This window comes from Ostrinia furnacalis, unplaced genomic scaffold (assembly GCF_004193835.3).
Source record: "Ostrinia furnacalis isolate ACB-3 unplaced genomic scaffold, ASM419383v2 OfSCF2155, whole genome shotgun sequence".
Taxonomy (NCBI): Eukaryota; Metazoa; Arthropoda; class Insecta; order Lepidoptera; family Crambidae; genus Ostrinia; species Ostrinia furnacalis.
In genome coordinates, this window is record NW_021132394.1 from 574,890 (window position 1) to 592,602 (window position 17,713).

Below are 17,713 nucleotides of genomic sequence, written 5' to 3' on the forward strand. Positions count from 1 at the left end.
GACAGAAAACTCTGACACCGCGATGCAGGTTTAGAGACGTCAAAGTGTATGCTATGGCATACAAAGCATGTATCAGCGCCATCCATTAGGTAAGAACTACCACTACTAGTCTGTAGTTTCGCGTCGATAGATGTCGCCACAATCTCTGTATGTTACCCAATGTCCCAGCGTTCTATAGCTCCCAGTGACAGTACCCCACTCACCCGATGTTCTGGTGGTCCTGCCTATTGGCGAGGGTTTGTNCGGCGCTAGTAACACTAAAGGGGGTAGAGGGGCGCGGGAGGGGAAGTATTTTGGACACAAGTTGCCGCGTAGAAATGTTATCGAACACTCCTTCTGGTTTGTTCTGTATTCTGAGCTATTTTGTTGCAATTTCTTACAAAACTTGCGCGCAAAAAGCAAATCTAGTATGTAAATCATCAAACTTCTAATGCTCGTAACTCAGTTCAGACTGAGTTTAGAGGCATACAAGTTTTAGTAAGTTTGGTTTATTACACTATTTTGTATGCAAAAAACATGGTTTGGTCGATGGCCGCGCGAAAAAAAAAAGACGCCAATTTCCGGCATTGTCTTTTTGTGACACTATTCCAAACGCGTCGTGAGGCGATCCATAACAAATACAGAGAAAGAGATTGTCATTTTTTTTATCCACAACTAGGAAGCTCTTGGCCTCAATTTCAAACTTGAACCCCATTCTAAGAAACTATGCGCAGAAAAGTAAACTTAGGATTTTAGAACTACAACTATGACGTGCTATGCTCGGAGTTTCCCTGCGTGATCGAATCAGAAATGAGGAGATCCGTAGGAGAACCAGAGTGACTGACATAGCCCGCAGAATCGCTAAAATCAAGTGGCAGTGGGCGGGGCACATAGCTCGGAGAGCTGATGGCCGCTGGGGCAGGAAGTTCTTGAGTGGCGAGCACGAGCCGGAAGACTTAGCGCGGGCAGGCCTCCCACTAGGTGGACCGACGATCTGGTGAAGGTCGCGGGAGGTGCCTGGATGCGAGCGGCGCAGGACCGGTCTTTGTGGAAATCTTTGGGGGAGGCCTTTGTCCAGCAGTGGACGTCTTTCGGCTGAAACGAACGAACCAACTATGACATATGATAGCAAATTCCCAAGGGCGTCACATTAAAAAAATGAGAAGCCCTTTTTGTAGAAGGGCTTTTTTGTTGACAAAGTATTCACAATATTTCGGTATGAAATCAAAGAAAAGGTAATTTAAATATCTTGCAATCACAGTTGTCTTAAAAAGTTAGATACTAGTGTTAATTGGTTTGCTAAGACTTCGAAGAATATTTACTCAGACCACACTTGTTAATTCTTGGATCAAAGACCTCACCTTCTTGACGGGAGGCTCCTCTGTGTCGGAGTCCTGTCCAGGCTTGTACCCGTCAGCGAAACTGACTCGCTTGGCGCTACGGGAAGACTCCACACACAACGACTTGCTGTAACACAAACATATTGCGCCTTATTACAAAAAGTCAAGCCCGGGACGAACACTGGTTTAAAATGACATTTCCATACTAAGGCAGAGTTGCACCACCTAACTTTGACCGTAACTATAACGATGGCCGGCGTTTTCTGTAAGGAATTTGACAGATTTTTGACGTTTGTCAAAGTTAAAGAAGATGGTTGCCCAGCCTTAATGTCAATTTAAACCAGAGTTCAACCAGTCTAACTTTTTGTAATAAGGGGGGTTTGTGTTGCGACGTCTACATGACTATAGTCCAAGCCAATGACAGATATACTTTTAACATTTCAATAGGTGTGGACGAGAATTTCAATACGTCACTATCAGTAGGTATCATGAACAGAATTATACTTACGTAACCAGGATCCCCTTTTCTGGGGTATCTTTGTCTGTTTCCACATCATCTGTCTCTTTTGTCACTTCACCAAGATCTGAAAAAGGAATACCACTTTAACTTTATTGATATATCCCCTTACATTATTCAGGTAGATCAGTGTTTCCCAAAGTGGGCGATAACGCCCCCTTGTGGGCGCTGCAGGCTTAAAGGGGGGGCGATAAGAGACCCAGAAAAAAAATCGGGACGTTGTGTAGAGGCTTGGAAGGCGTCATCTACGAGGATGACTCTTAGACATCGACTGAGCTCGACTCTTGACTACAAAAATGGGGGGCGCTAAAAATAATTTATTCTCAAAGTGGGCAGTAGACTAAATAAGTTTGGGAACCACTGAGGTAGATGAATATTTAATAGTTAAAAATATAAGGCCTCCTCTGTCCGTCTGACCAGGGATTATTCCACTTCGTTCACCTGAGTGAAGAAAGTGGAATCTTTAGTGTCCAGGTGATATCACCCAGGTGAACAAAGTGGAATAAACAGTGGAAGTGGAAGCAAATTAGAGCGGGTCGTGCAGGAGCATTGGAGACCAAAATGACCTAATCATGATGAAGGCTAAGCCACTCGCTAGTCTCTCTGAGTGCTCGGTTGATCCATTATCTAGAGATGACAGACGCGGGCGCATCATGCATGCGGTCCGAGGCGCGATCATGTCCATTATATCAAGCCCGGATTGATGATGATGATGAACACGAGTATAATGAAGGTATAGTTGTTAAAATTCACGAAGGCGAGGGAGCTTTACATGTGTGGTGGCTAGCTACTGTTCGTTTTTCAAAAGTTTTGACAGACATTACACTATCGTTATGTGCATGTACACGTACACACACAAGTAAAGCTCACTCGCCTTCGTGAGATGCAAGAACTATGCTAGAACTCACTGGTTTCCCTGAGTGCCCGGTTGATTCTTTCATCCAGGGATGACAGACGCGGCGCAGGGGTCTCTGTCGCGAAGCAATCGCCGTATTGCATGCGGTCCGATGAGCCGAACATGTCCATGTATGCTTCATCGTACCTGACAAGGAGAATAATAATTATTATTAATTATAAAAAAATATAACTAAGAGAAGTGAATTTTATGTCAGCGGTTTTTTGTCACAATTTTCTCAGGAGTGTCCCAATATTGATTATTAGCGGATTTCTTCAGCCTTTAGCTGTCTACAATGTAATGAAGAGTGGAGCGACACGAAATTTGGTCAGGAAAAAACATTTCCTAGCTTCATCAATTTCAGATTGTAAGAGTCGAAACTCTCAGTAACAGTGCCCTTCTCATCCATGTTTTAGGGCTCTTAGATCTGATCAAAAACGTCATTCAAAGTTTCGAATGCTGTCATCTCGATTTTCGTTGCCAGCATGAGCGACAGTGAAAGATAGACCGAAAACTAAGTAGTTTCGGAGGAGCCCTGCTGTACCCAGCGTACTTACCCAATGTCCCAGCGTTCTATAGCTCCCAGTGACAGTACCCCACTCACCCGATGTTCTGGTGGTCCTGCCTATTGGCGAGGGTCTGTATCTCGTAGGGCCCGCGCTTCAGCACGCTGCGGATGGGACAGGCTCAAGGGCGCACCCGTAAGGTCTATGTTTACCTCTCCCGTCTTTGCTCCAATATTCCTAGAACTCGGTTACAGGGCCCCACTCACTCGATGTTCTGGTGGTCCTGCCTGGTAGCAACGGCCTGTATCTCACGCAATGTTCCAACGCTCTTGAACTCTCAGTGACAATACCCCACTCACCCGATGTTCTGGTGGTCCTGCCTATTGGCGAGGGTCTGTATCTCGTAGGGCCCGCGCTCCAGTACGCTGCGGATGGGATAAGCGACGGCGGGCTCGCTCGCCGGCCCTCCCGTCAGGACTATGTTCACTTCCCCTGGCTTCAGACCTGGTGTGACCATGGTCCAACGTCCTAGAACTCCCAAACAGTACCTAAGAACTCACCCGATGTCCTGCCTGTGGTGACGGTCAATATCTCCCCCAATGTTCCAACGTTCTTTCTCTCAGTAACATTTACTAACTCACCCGCTATTTTTTTTATCCTGTGGGATTTGAGGATCGACTATACCTGTATAGGAAGCTAAGGTGGAATTGCTTCTTTCCTAGCGAGTGTTGTGCTCGGGACCAAGGTCCAGTTGTTAACCATCTCGGTTTTAAGTATATGCTAGTCAGGACAGAAAACTCTGACACCGCGATGCAGGTTTGGTGACACCGCGACGTCAAAGTGTATGCTGTGGCAAAGCATGTATCAGCGCCATCCATTAGGTAAGAACTACCACTACTAGTCTGTAGTTTCGCGTCGATAGATGTCGCCACAATCCCTGTATGTTACCCAATGTCCCAGTGTTTTATAGCTCCCAGTGACAGGACCCCACTCACCCGATGTTCTGGTGGTCCTGCCTATTGGCGAGGGTCTGTATCTCGTAGGGCCCGCGCTCCAGTACGCTGCGGATGGGATAAGCCACGGCGGGCTCGCTCGCCGGCCCTCCTGTCAGGACTATGTTCACTTCACCCGGCTTCAGACCTGGTGGGGAAGGATGACAAGGTTTACTTTTGATCTTATAGCTTTGGATGCATGCGAAGACAAATTTCAATGATGATTGAAATGATTCAAGTACGGTTTGTTGATTTGCCCATAAACAATGAGAACAGACAAAGTGGTACAATCTGCTACCTTTTAAATTTCAACAAGGGCTTCTGCGGAAGACCAGCTTCTTGCCATGCTCGTAAGAGCAGCCTGACGTCTTGTCTAGACCTGTAGTAGACTAGTCTCGTGCGCTGCGACGAGGCGCCTCTAAGGCTCTTACAGAAGTCCTGGCTCCGTAGGGCAACGTAGGACCGATCGTTGTGGAAATCCTCGGGTGGACCTGCAGTAGACTACAGTTATGTGAGCTACGATGAGGTTCCTTTAAGGCCCGTATACAAGTCATTATGGCTCCACTTTCCTCAGCGGAAGGGTTACCTAGAAGATACCTGTAGTGGACTTAGGCTTGGTGCGCTGCGACGAGGCGCCTCTAAGGCTCCTAGGCTCCTACAGAAGTCCTGTCTCCACTCACCCCATCGCGAAGGCCGCTGCTGCGTGTGCTGGGCCGCCGGCGTGTCGCCGGCGCGCCAGTCGCACTTGATCTCGCCGCACCGCCGGACCACCGTCTCGATGCGCTGAGACGAAGGCGCCTTGTCTTAGCGCATCGAGAAGAGCGCGCAAGAGTAAGGCTCCTACAGAAGTCTTTCTCCTGTCTCACTCCAGCGGGAGAGCAGGCTGACGTGTTGTCTAGACCTGACTACAGTCTCATGCGCTGCGACGAGGCGCCTTTAAGGTTCCTACAGAAGTTCTCCTGGCTTCACTTGGGTCAGAAACCTGTAGTAAACTTGCGCTGCGACAAGCCTTAAAGGCTCCTGCAGAAGTTCTCCTGGCTTACTCCAGCAGGAGAGCACTCTGACGTCTGTCTCGACCAGTAATAGACCACCTGGAAGTAGACTCCAAGTCCTGACTCCGCTCACCCCATCGCGATGAAGCGCCTTTAAGGCTCATACAGAAGTCCTTCTGTCACACTCCAGCGAGAGGGCAGCCTGACTACAGTCTCGAGCACTCCCAACGATCTAGTGACGATTGCGGAATGCACCTGGATACGAGCAGCGTCGTTGTGGGAGGAGTCACCTTGGGGGAGGTCTTTGTCGAGCAGTGGGCGTCCTTTGGCTGAAATAAACGAGCACTCATCTTATCCCAAAGGTTACCTGAATATTTAAACCTGTAATAGACTTTGGCCTCATGCGCTGCGACGAGGCACCATTAGAGGCTGCGCAAACGTAGACACAAGTTGCTTTCACTTGACTTTACGCCACTCAAAGACTCTATTTCTTTCTATGGTGTGCCGTGTCGATCCAATGCTTCTGTAAGTAGATACTCACCCCATCGCGAAGGCCGCTGCTGCGTCTGCTGGGCCGCCGGACCACCGTCTCGTTGTGCTGCGACGAGGCGCCTCTAAGGCTACTCTATAGAAGCCCTGGCTTCACTCACTAGAGCAGGAGAGCAGCCTGACGTCTTGCTTAGACCTGTAGTAGTCTACAGTCTCATGCGCTGCCTCCTGGCTTCACTTACACCAGTGGGAAGAGCCATCTTGACCAGAGACCTAGTATACTTGCGACGAGTCACCCTTTAGAGGCTGCTAAGTGTTTCCTATCTCCACTCACCCCACCGCGAAGGCCGCTGCTGCGTGTGCTGGGCCGCCGGCGTGTCCCCGGCGCGCCAGTCGCACTTGATCTCGCCGCGCCGCCGGACCACAGTCTCGATGCGCTGCGATTGCGGCGAATCCAACGCCGGGTCTATGGGTACTGTTCCTGATAGGTGCTGGAATATACCGACATCTTAATAATATGACTATAACGGAACTTAGCTAGAGAGTGATAAATATCTCCAGACCAACCCATCTGGTTAGCATAAGGCAAGGCTGCTCAACCTTTTGAAGAGTCGGGCCAAACGGTGGATTCAGTCGTTAACGACGGGCCACCTACATTTTTGATAGCTAACTTCAGAGAGATCTTAAAGTTTGTACTGTGCTCGGCGGGACTTTTTATTTGGTGCGTTTTTTTTTTCAAACTGTACATGCGCGGGCCACTTAAAATTCTTTTGGGGGCCACACTGTGGCCCGCGGGCCTGGAGTTGAGCAGCCTTGGCATAAGGAGTGGAGGCAATGTCCTTAATTGTCCTATGGTAAGCTCCTGCAGTAGAGACTAAATAAGCTAATGATGACACTATGAATTAAATGAAATAATGACACTATGAATTTCAAATACTCAAGTCGTCTTAAGAGAAAGCGGTCGCGAAGGAAAACCGTGATTTTTGGTGTGTTTATTACTTTATCTGTCTCCTGTCTTTGTCTCACTCGTGAACTGATGCTTAAACGTTGTCTAAAGTTAAATAACGGTCGTAGGTTTCCGCTTTGGGTCGTGGCCGCCTTACACATGGGATAGTTATTAAAGTATAAATTCCAAAAGTATCAAAATAAATTACCTGATTAGCAACATCGCTCTGATACGCCATAGCCATCTGCTCCAACATCTCATAGCTGTCGGCAAACTTCTCTTCCCCCTCCACTTCTAAATCCTTCTGATACACGTCCCCTTGCTTCTGGTACTGATCGCCCTGTTTCTGATAGCTGTCGTTTTGCTTCTGATAAACATCACCCTGTTTCGTATACGATTCAGTCTGTTTCGAATAAGAGTCGCCCTGTTTCTGATAATTGTCCCCTTGTTTCTGATAGGTGTCCCCTTGTTTCTGATAGGTGTCCCCTTGTTTTTGATAGGTGTCCCCTTGTTTCTGATATGTGTCCCCTTGCTTCTGATAACTGTCCCCTTGCTTCTGGTACAGATCCCCGTATTTCTGATAGAGGTCCCCCTCCTTCTGATAAATATCTCCCTGTTTCTGATAGGTATCCCCATGTTTCTCATAGATCTCGCCCTGCTTTTGATAGACATCAGCCTGATCGGTTTTAATTTCGTAATAAGTTTGGGAGGGTTCTGCTTTCTGATCTGTTCTGTTGTCTTCAGATGGAAGAGCAATATCTTCCAAATTGGTAGTTGTGATTGGATCGTCGGGGAGGGGTATGGAGTGAGATTCCTCTAGCATATTATTATTCGGCGATTCAATTTCTTGAACTGGCTCTGGGGTCGGTTCCTGTAAAGTTAAAGTTTTAAGATTTATGTCACACTTGTCAATTATTTTATAAGTTCCTACACCCGTTTCCTTATTTTTATTGTCAATTAATACTTTCGCTCACTTGAGATGCAGTTCAAAAGCTTCCAAGTTGTGGATAAAAAACTACTTTCTTAAATTTTCTAAGCTACTACATAAAAATCACATGTGAATTCCTATTAGATGTATGTTAAGTTATTACAACAGTCACAAAACACAATTGGGCAGAGCTAAAAGATACATTTTAAAGGTGATCAATCACTTTCTATGAATCGTTGGTACCAGTACTAAGTTCTTTTTACAGCTACAAATTTCATGTCGTTTTTATGCCTTCTTATACTACACTCGCGAGCAAAAGTATGGAATCACCCCATTAGTTTCGAGTGATCATTAGAACTAAATGACTATGAAGATTCAATTAAAAATGGTACCAGTTTAAAGATTATATTATAAATGTGGGGACCTATAAGTGGTTATCAAGTGTTATTAATTGTAAAATAATCAATTATGTAAACCCTGGTCTTCCTAATATAAATAAATAAATAAATAAACTTTAGTTTGACACTGAGTTCTTCAAATCTTTCGGAACAAAACACAAGATGGTGATTCCATACTTTTGCTCGTAAGTATAGTATAATATTGTGTTTATTTGAGATTGCTAACTAATGTATTTCTCTAGAAAACTAAATTAGAAAAAAGCTAAATTCACCTAGAAATTATCTTTTCTGTAATGACACTTTATTCTAAAACCTTTTTTTGTAACGTACGTTGGACTAATGCCACCCAAATCGCAAGCACAAACAGAATCCGTAATCGCATAAAATGTTATTAATCGCAATAAATACAAGACTTCGCAAGTAACATATTATTGCTACACTGACAGATGATTAAACGAACTATTGATTTTGGTTTTATCTGTACAAACCAAAAACCTTACAGACCCAATACACTGAACTGTCCCATCTGAGACATTGACAGGGGGCGCCACCGTCAATACCGGATCGCTGGTTCCGATTATTTCCATATCGAACGATGGTGGCACCCCCCTGCCAATGTCACGGGAAGGACAGTCCAGTATATTGGGTCTTTAACCGATTGACTTTCAGCGTTCCATTTTACGTATCTTAGATGAAATCATTAATAAGTTTTCTTTACTGTATAAGACTTACAGCATCAGTTAAGATTCTCATTTTTACCGTATAATATTCCTTAATGTATGCGTAATATATCAAAAACCTACCAATGTACAACTCGGTTTACCATAACGGTGGTTCACGTTTTAACATAAAATAATACTAATAAAATACACTCAACATCAAATAAATCGCACCTTCCGCGGCGCGAACTTTAAAGATTTTCTTCTGACACAATCATGGTGCCCCAACAATATTGGTGTTATTTGAAAGCCCAATAAATAAACTTAAAGAAAAATACATTTATTTTTTTTATAAACAATTAACAGGTACCATAAATGTCTGAAAAAAGCCCTCACTTGGGGTTCACTTCTGGGACCAAGTAGATCAATTTTTGTGGTTATAAAACCAAATAATGATCTCACGTGTCCTCTTTAACAGATGGATAGCGATTAATCCCAATTTAACAGTTTTATAGCCATAAAAGTTGGCTCAATCGTAACTACCTGTCGCTTTAAGAAAACTGAATCCTTCTAAAGACACATTTTTGGGGTAAAAACCTTTCCTTTAATGAAATGAAGTTTAGAACTAGGCTTTCAAATGGTACCGATATTGGTGGGAAGTGGGGATGCATACGTTTGAAAAGTGCTTGTCGCGGGAGGTGCGATTTATTTGACGCCGAGTGTATTTGATTGTATTTGATTTTGATTTACCTTCACTGGCTCCACGACTTCTTCTTTAGTCTCCACCTTCTCAGGCGGCGTAGATTGGTCTTGCAGCACCTCACAGCTCTCTTCTTTAATATCTACTATCGGCGGACTAACTGCTTCTTTAGGTGATGCTACAGGGGACTCCACTTTCTCCTGCTTTATATGTATGTTACTACCTACAAAATCTTTTTGTAGTTCTTTCACGTTAATAATTTCTCTTGGTTTTTGCCGTCTTGGAGAGAATTCATCGTCGCTCATTCTTTCTGTTTTTATGTTGTTTAGTACATTAACGTCGAACAGTTCGTCGCTTTCTGAAGATTGTTTACGTTTCTTCTTTTTATCTTTTTTCTTTTTAGCGGCTAGTTCTTTCTTCTTCTGTTTCCTCTTTCTTTCTTCTTCGGACTCGCTGTCGGAGCTGCTAGTGCTTGAAGATGAGCTGCTAGAAGATTTCACTTGCACTTTCTTCTTCTTTTGGATTTTCTTGAGTTTTAGTTGCTTTTTCTTTTTGATTTTCTTTTTCTTTTCTACAATTTAAAACAGATAGTTTATTAATAACTTGCGAGGTTAATTTTATAATATTAAGCTTACTTAGGATATTCATTTTTTATCAAATTAGCCTTAAACAGTTTATCTACTTTTTAGTTACGAATTTGAAAAATACAATGTAGTCCAGTCAAGAAAGTCAAAGTCAAAGTCAAAGTCAAAATATCTTTATTTGTTTAGACTAATAAATAGTTCTTACAAATCGTCATAAAATATGCTCTTAAGGAGCCTCTACATGTCTCATAATCTTTTTACCCTACCAGCGCTTCGAGACCAACATTTGGCAAGTGCTGAGAAGAAGCGCCGCAACAAACTCAGTCACCACTGTCTGCCGGTTAATATAAATAAATAGAAATAGTAGTAGTAGGTACATTCGATTCAGGAGCAGTTCACTGAATTTACCATGCATTCTTGTATGGTGTTTCATAAGAATGGGTAGGTATACAAGATTGCGTGGTATATTAAACAAGGTAGTGACGTGCTAATATCTAGACTAACATATTAAGGTACTAGTAGAAATGACTCGCATACATAAATTTGAATAACTTGGATTGACCAGTCCCCGAAAGCAGCGCCTGTTCACAGACATGACGAGTGAACCAGCCATCGCTTCACTCGACCATATTAGAGGGAATGTAACGAAAGAGATATACAGGGAAATGCGTATACAGGATGGAAACGATAAGTGATCTCACTCGATTATTTCTAAACTATTGATACCGTTTGATAGAGCTCACGAAGCACTTTCAGGATCAGTAACTAGTTTTTTGATATCTTGTATAGTTTAGAAATAATCGAGTGAGATCACTTATCGTTTCCACCCTGTATAATATACCGCGTTTTGAGCAGTCGTTGACTGGGCTAATGATACTGTTTAACAAGACTCATCAAGGGAATTTATTTTTAATTTATCTATAGCCTTATACCATGGTCTTAATAAAGTTAAAAATCCTATCCTACTAATATTATAAATGCGAAAGTTTGGATGTCTGGATGTTTGTTGCTCTTTCACGCAAAAACTACTGAATGGATTTTGATGAAACTTTACAGTATTATTGTTTATAACCCAGAATAACATATAGGCTATAATTTATGACGATCTGTCACAAACTAAATTTCACGCGGGTGAAGCCGCGGGCAAAAGCTAGTATATTATAAAGGAAATAATTAAGTACCTTTCTCATCTCCAGAGTCGTCGCTGATCTCCTCGACCTTCGGTGTTTTCTTCTTCTTCTTCTGTTTGTCCTTAAGGCGTTTCTTCATCTTCTTATCCTTGCGACGCTTCTTTGCCAACTTAGCCTTTAGTATCTTACTACCCTGTAAATTACAAATGATAGATTGAACCACATAATGAATACTAATTACTTCTTCGTACAGAAATGTCAATTAAGTTAAATATTTAAAAAAATACCACATGTTATTGCATTGCATAGGATCCACGTGTCTACTGAATCGTTATATTCATAGAAAATACTTCATAAAAGATACAAAAGTGACTGACTGACTGATTGAAAGACTGACATAGTGATCTATCAACACACAGCCTAAACCACTGGACGGATCGGGCTGAAATTTGGCATGCAGGTAGATGTTATGACGTAGGCATCCGCTAAGAAAGGATTTTACGAGACAACTCCTAAGGGAGTAAAACGGGATAAAGGCGTACGAAGATGCGGGCGGCCGCTAGTATTTGATATAAACGTTATTGTCATATACAAATGTAATTTAAAATATTTTCTCCTCAACGGCCATCAGTTCGATGAACTATACTGGTCATCACAAAAATCGGCCCACCTACGTTTTACAGGAAAACTCGTTTCTACTGACACAATCATGGTGCCCCAATAATATTGGTGTTATTTGAAAGCCCAATAAAATTAAATATCCTTAAAGAAAAACACATTTAATTTCTTAATAAACGATTAATATAAACGCGATATACAATAAATATGACTTGAAAAAAGACATCACTTTGGGCTCACCTCTGGGATCAATTAGACCAATTTTTATGGTTATAAAACCAAATAATGATCTCACGTGTCCTCTTTAACAGATGGATAGCGATTAATCCCAACTTAACAGTTTTATTCTTAAACTGCATCTACATTTATGGATAAGTTCACGATAAAGACACTCAATTTAGGCATGTAAAAAATCGTCAATAATTTATAATTTCTATCTAAATTATTCCATAAAAATACAATTTTCTAGTAGACTGTAAGTAAGGTCTAAATATTATTCTAGATTCTATAACAACAAACTATCAAGATGAGCCTGTATTCTGCAGTTATGAATTTAGCATTATGCATCTTAGTTTCTTAGCAATTTACAGGTTCAAATCCCACCTGAGGCAATAGTTTTTAAGTTTTACAAAAGCCTATCTTCAACCTAAGTGTCTATCTAAATCTATTATACAGGGTGTCCCAAAAACAATGGATAACCCTGTAACCATCGATAGGCCTCGCCATGGTCTCCCTAACGTCCAATTTTGACCCCAGTAAAAATATCACCGTTTTCAAGATTTTTAAGTTTTTGTGCATTTTTAGAAAATTGCCACCTGCGATTACTTTTTCTCATGCCATTTCTACAAATGAGGATATTTTTCAATCTAGTTTTTTTCCTTATCACAAAGGATAGTTGGGCTATCAAAAGAAAAGATTAAAGTTCAACAAACTAGTTTAAAAGTATGAACATTTTAAGAAATTGCAGAGAAGAAAGAAAAATTAATTCATTGTCTTGCACTTTTGATCAGCCATCGTGTAAAAAAAATGTAGGAAGACCATCGTAAACGCGATATACAATAAATATGACTTGAAAAAAGACATCACTTTGGGCTCACCTCTGGGATCAATTAGACCAATTTTTATGGTTATAAAACCAAATAATGATCTCACGTGTCCTCTTTAACAGATGGATAGCGATAAATCCCAACTTAACAGTTTTATAGCCATAAAAGTTGGCTCAAGCGTAACTACCAATTTTTGAAGCAGTGACTCTGGATTCTTCTACAGACACATTTTTGGGGTAAGAATCTTTCCTTTAATGAAATGAATAAACTAGGCTTTTAAATGGTGCCAATATTGGTGGGAAGTGGGGATGCATACGTTTGAAAGTGCTTGTCGCGGGAGGGTCGATTTTTGTGATGACCAGTACCTCTAGCATGAACAACTTTCGTCTTCGAATCGTTTGCGTATTCGATAAAATTCGATACTCAATCTTCGAATTAAACGATAACGTGACAATTTTGATTCTCAAAATAAGTTTCGTGCAACCACATCTCATACTAAGTTCACTTTAAGACACGTTCACAAGGGCGCTGTTGTAATTTTCTTACTAAATCTTTTGATGGCGATTCGAGTATGCAAACGATTTGAACTCGAAAGTTTTTCATGCTAGCCGTACAGTGTATGTGCCTCGCCAAACTCGTTATGAGTTTCTGCTTCACTCATAAGTAAAAGTAAAATAAAATACCTTCTTTTTCAGCTTTTTCTTCTTCTTGCTATCGTCGCTTTCGGTGGGCGTGGTCTCGCTCGAAACTGAGTGCTTGCGCTTGCGCGACTTCTCTTTTTCTGTCTTTAACTTCTTGCTGCTAAGATAATTTGCAGAACATATTGTCAATATTGATTTATTGAGATACAAGTGCAATAAATAGGGTAAGTGTTGGTTCAGATTATGTCGGGCCGAGATCGTGGGTGGATTCGAGGCATAACTGAGGCAATGAGGGCTATCGTTTTTATACTTAACCCCTGGCGATTGACAGGACCTTACTCTACAGTGGCGCCATCTTGATGAGTGCAAATGCGATAGTCCTCCTACCACTTTAGCGCTCACCAGTTGGTGCCACTGTCTTCGCTACTAGCAAGTGACAGGACCTTACTTTACAGTGGCGCTAACTGGTGAGCGCTAAAATGATAGCCCTCATTGAATATTGACAAGTTATAAATCATGCTTGATATATCTGTTGGCCGAACATAGTGTAAACCCACCTTTAACGCTACCAATCTATCGCCCGTATTCACAAACGATGCTTGCTTATGTGAAGCAGAAAATCGAACGCACAGCGTTGAATAGAGCTCTGTGATTGGTTCATGTGTCACCCGGTGCGTCTTACACTGTGAGACCTCATAGTAATGTTTGTGAATACGGACGTATGAATATACTCGTGTCCATAAAGATAAAAAATTTTAGTGTTTTTTTAATCTACAAAAGCGGGAAACATATTTGACGTAGTGAAGATGATGACGAAAACATATTTTATCTTATATGGAAAGAATAGAAATGCAAGGAAGAATATCAATGGAACTTCACAGATATTTATTGATTTTACGAGTAAATTGGTCTCTATTGAAATCAATAAACTGTATACATACACACTCACACATTTAACACCAACACATACACAACAATCATTAAAGCACACACGTGAATTAGAAATAAAAATTATTATTAATTATATGCTAAATAATATGGTAAAATAAATCACAAATATCATTTCGTACAATGCTGGTGGTGGAATTGTGGTGGTAACACGCCATAAAACATGCTGAAGATTCAAGGACAAGGTGATTTTTTTAAATATTTAGATTACGGATAATCGGCCTTCAGTTTTGTAGAGACGTCTGTCTAAAGCCTTGTCCACATGTGCAAAAGTTACAATACGCGATGCTTTTGTATCAGGCACATTGACGTCGGCATATTTGTAAAATTGCAAATACGCCCTGATGCATTATGGTTTTAGTTTAGACAATTAGAAAAACGAAAATAACGGTCTGCAAAAGCGAAGCTAATCGACCGAAAGCAGTCTCTTTCTAAATGAATATTGAAAGTGTAATTAGTAAGTAAGAAATCAGTAACAACATTTTAAAATAAGCTGGTATGAATGACGCTAAAATAAAAAACGTTCAATTAAAGTACATCGAACACCAGACACCGTCCAAACAAAACGTGAAAAGGGGGGGATGGAAGGTATACGGTGAAAGTGAAAACGAAGGTAGGGGCATAGTGGGGGGCATAATAATGTCTACGTGTACCATTGGACAGTGACAGGCTCGGGACTGAGAGAAAATACGTCTGCAAAGCCCACCGCCGACGTCGCCCGTCTGTAGAGAGCACGTTAGTACTAATGAAAAACAATGTCATTTTCTAATACTAGCTAGTAATAAATTAGTTTTTTCACCCATTTAATCAGTTTATCTAAAAATGTCAAAATACGCAAGTAAGGGCGCAATATGTAATTCTGGCGCAATCGAGTAAATAGTCTTAAAACGACCATCTTCTGGCCCTCAGCGTAAGCAATTGCACAATTTTATTATTTGTATCAAGGCACCCAAGAGTCCCACTATGGTATAAAAAAGATTAGTTCTTTCAATATTTTCACATTCAAAAGTGTACAATTATATTCAAAGTCGTACAAAGACATTTCGAAATTGTTTATTTTTTAACTCTTATTTCTTTGAAAAAGGTCATTCTACATTACATACAGCAACTTCACATGATATAAGTATACTAAAAAAAATCCCACATGAATGACCCACTTATTAGTAGCATTAGTAGAAAATCACCAGTTTCATAGATACTATCACCCGTATTCACAAACGATACTTGCTAAAGTGAAGCAGCAACGTACGCACAGCGTTGAATAGAGCTCTGTGATTGGTTCGTGTGTCACCCTGTGCGTCCACGCGCACTGTGAGACCACATAGTAATGTTTGTGAATACGGGCGGGTTTTAGAATCGCGCTGACCGCTCGCTGATCGTCGGCGCTGACAGATCAATATGTATGTAATTGAAGGGAACGTTTCTGAGTGACGATGATCGCTCGGCGCCGTAGCTTCATACATTTTGGCTGTCAGCGCTGACGGTTAGGCCCTTTTCACACGTCCCGGTTGCCGGCTAACCGGCGCCGGGTATCCGGTGGTGAAGTGTATGGGCATGGTACGTAGCTTTCACATGTTCCGGCGTAATTAATCCGGCATGCCCATACACTTCACCACCGGGTACCCGGCGCCGGTTAGCCGGCAACCGTAACATGTGAAAAGGGCCTCAGTGTGACTCTAAAACCAGCCTAAGGCCCTTTTTAGCTACGTACCATGCCCATACACTTCACGACCGGGTACCCGGCGCCGGTTAGCGGGCAACCGGGACGTGTGAAAAGGGCCTAATACTAAATTAATTAAACAATTGATAGCCAAATAAAACCACTCACTGTTTCTCACTATCCTCTTCCACGTCGGATTCCTGGCTCCATCCCTCGCTGCTAAGCTTGACCTTTTTGACTTTCTTCTTATCTTCTTCTTTCTCAGTCTCTTCTGGCTTCTTCTTCTTTCTGGCGACCTGGCGGATGGGCGTGGTGCTTCGAGAAGTGTCCTTGGGCTCGGACACGTCTGGCCAGACGGCTTGCATGAACCTGTATTAATGAAGCATTGATTATGTTTCCTTTCCCGCTATGTTCTTATGATTAATTTCATTGCGGGTCCAATGAGTTTAACTTTCCCCGGGACAATATTGACCGTCACTGGTTGGGTTTTTATTGGTGGTCAAGCTGTAGACCCTGGCTACACAGGAGTTGCAGCGGTGGGAACGAGAGGTGGGAATAGTCCTGTTTGTTGTCTTTTAATTGGTATTTTCCTGTCCAGTCCCGTAAGTCCGCTAAATACAGGGAAACCCTACCGCCCATAGGAATCCTAAAATTGACTCTCCATCACACCATAGCCTTATAAAAAGTCAAAGCTTTTATTCAGTAGTTAGGCACTTTCTCGCCCTTTAAGTCTCTTTACCCTTAAAAGTGGGGACACCTTCAGTATTCCTCTTAGCTAAAGACACAAAATGAGCAGATCATTTCGTATTTTTTTGTCTAGGAAATCTGCCAATCTTAGACATAAAGGATATAGAATTTATTGCATTCATTTACAAATCAAACACCCTATCAATTTTGATTGACTCCGCTCATTCAACTGAGTCAAAATTCGCTGCCAATATTTCTTCCGAGATAGGTTTGAGACAACACTCACGCCCGTATTCACAAACGATTCTTGCTTAAGTGAAGCAGCAAATCGAACGCACAGCGTTGAATACAGCTCTGTGATTGGTCATCCTGTGCGTCCACGCGCACTGTGAGACCTCATAGTAATGTTTGTGAATCATCATCATCATAATTTCAGCCACAGGACGTCCACTGCTGAACATAGGCCTCCCCCAATGACTTCCACATCGCACGGTTGGTAGCGGCCTGCATCCAGCGCCTTCCTGCTACCTTCAGGTCGTCGGTCCACCTTGTGGGTGGACGTCCCACGCAGCGTTTGTATGCATGTTTGTGAATACGGGCATCAATCTCACCTCTGGTACTCTCTGTCCAAGTACATTTCTCCGTGTTGTGGCGTGAACGAGCTGGGATCCTCTTCGGTTTCCCACTCGCTGGGCAGGCGGGTCGGCGTGAAAATTACACAACAATGAGCCTACTGCTCCTATAATTAAGTGCTAATACTCATAGGCAGAAGGCAGCTTCTTGGGTGATGACAGAAAGTCCTTGAACGATTAGTCGCCCAAGACTAAGTTAAGGAATCCAGCCTCGGAGTTGGTTTATGTTTATTCTTCCTTATTTCTTTATTATACTGATGAGATCAAGGCAGCCTTAAATGGTTCCTACATGAATGCAGCTAGATTACGATTGGGTTATTAGACAAAACGTACGTCTGAAGGCCTTAAACTGCATCTACATTTAAGGATCAGTGAACGATAAAGTCACTCAATTTAAGCATGTAAAAAATCGTCAATAATTTATAA

At 42.1% G+C, this 17,713-nt stretch overlaps 1 protein-coding gene across 1 annotated transcript in view; it reads right to left on the minus strand.

Annotated features, from left to right (window-relative positions):
• The window catches only part of LOC114354732 (uncharacterized), a 44,500-nt gene that overhangs the window by 10,469 nt on the left and 16,318 nt on the right, over positions 1-17,713 (minus strand). Inside the window, exons 9-21 of the mRNA XM_028307277.1 lie at positions 16,137-16,337; positions 13,403-13,517; positions 11,107-11,248; positions 9,392-9,912; positions 6,865-7,527; positions 6,045-6,201; positions 5,589-5,650; positions 4,910-5,012; positions 4,274-4,377; positions 3,336-3,376; positions 2,745-2,878; positions 1,828-1,903; positions 1,341-1,446 (exon numbers count right to left, since the gene is read on the minus strand). Coding sequence (XP_028163078.1) covers positions 1,341-1,446; positions 1,828-1,903; positions 2,745-2,878; positions 3,336-3,376; positions 4,274-4,377; positions 4,910-5,012; positions 5,589-5,650; positions 6,045-6,201; positions 6,865-7,527; positions 9,392-9,912; positions 11,107-11,248; positions 13,403-13,517; positions 16,137-16,337 — 2,425 coding nt within the window. The remainder of the gene's footprint in view (positions 1-1,340; positions 1,447-1,827; positions 1,904-2,744; positions 2,879-3,335; positions 3,377-4,273; positions 4,378-4,909; positions 5,013-5,588; positions 5,651-6,044; positions 6,202-6,864; positions 7,528-9,391; positions 9,913-11,106; positions 11,249-13,402; positions 13,518-16,136; positions 16,338-17,713) is intronic.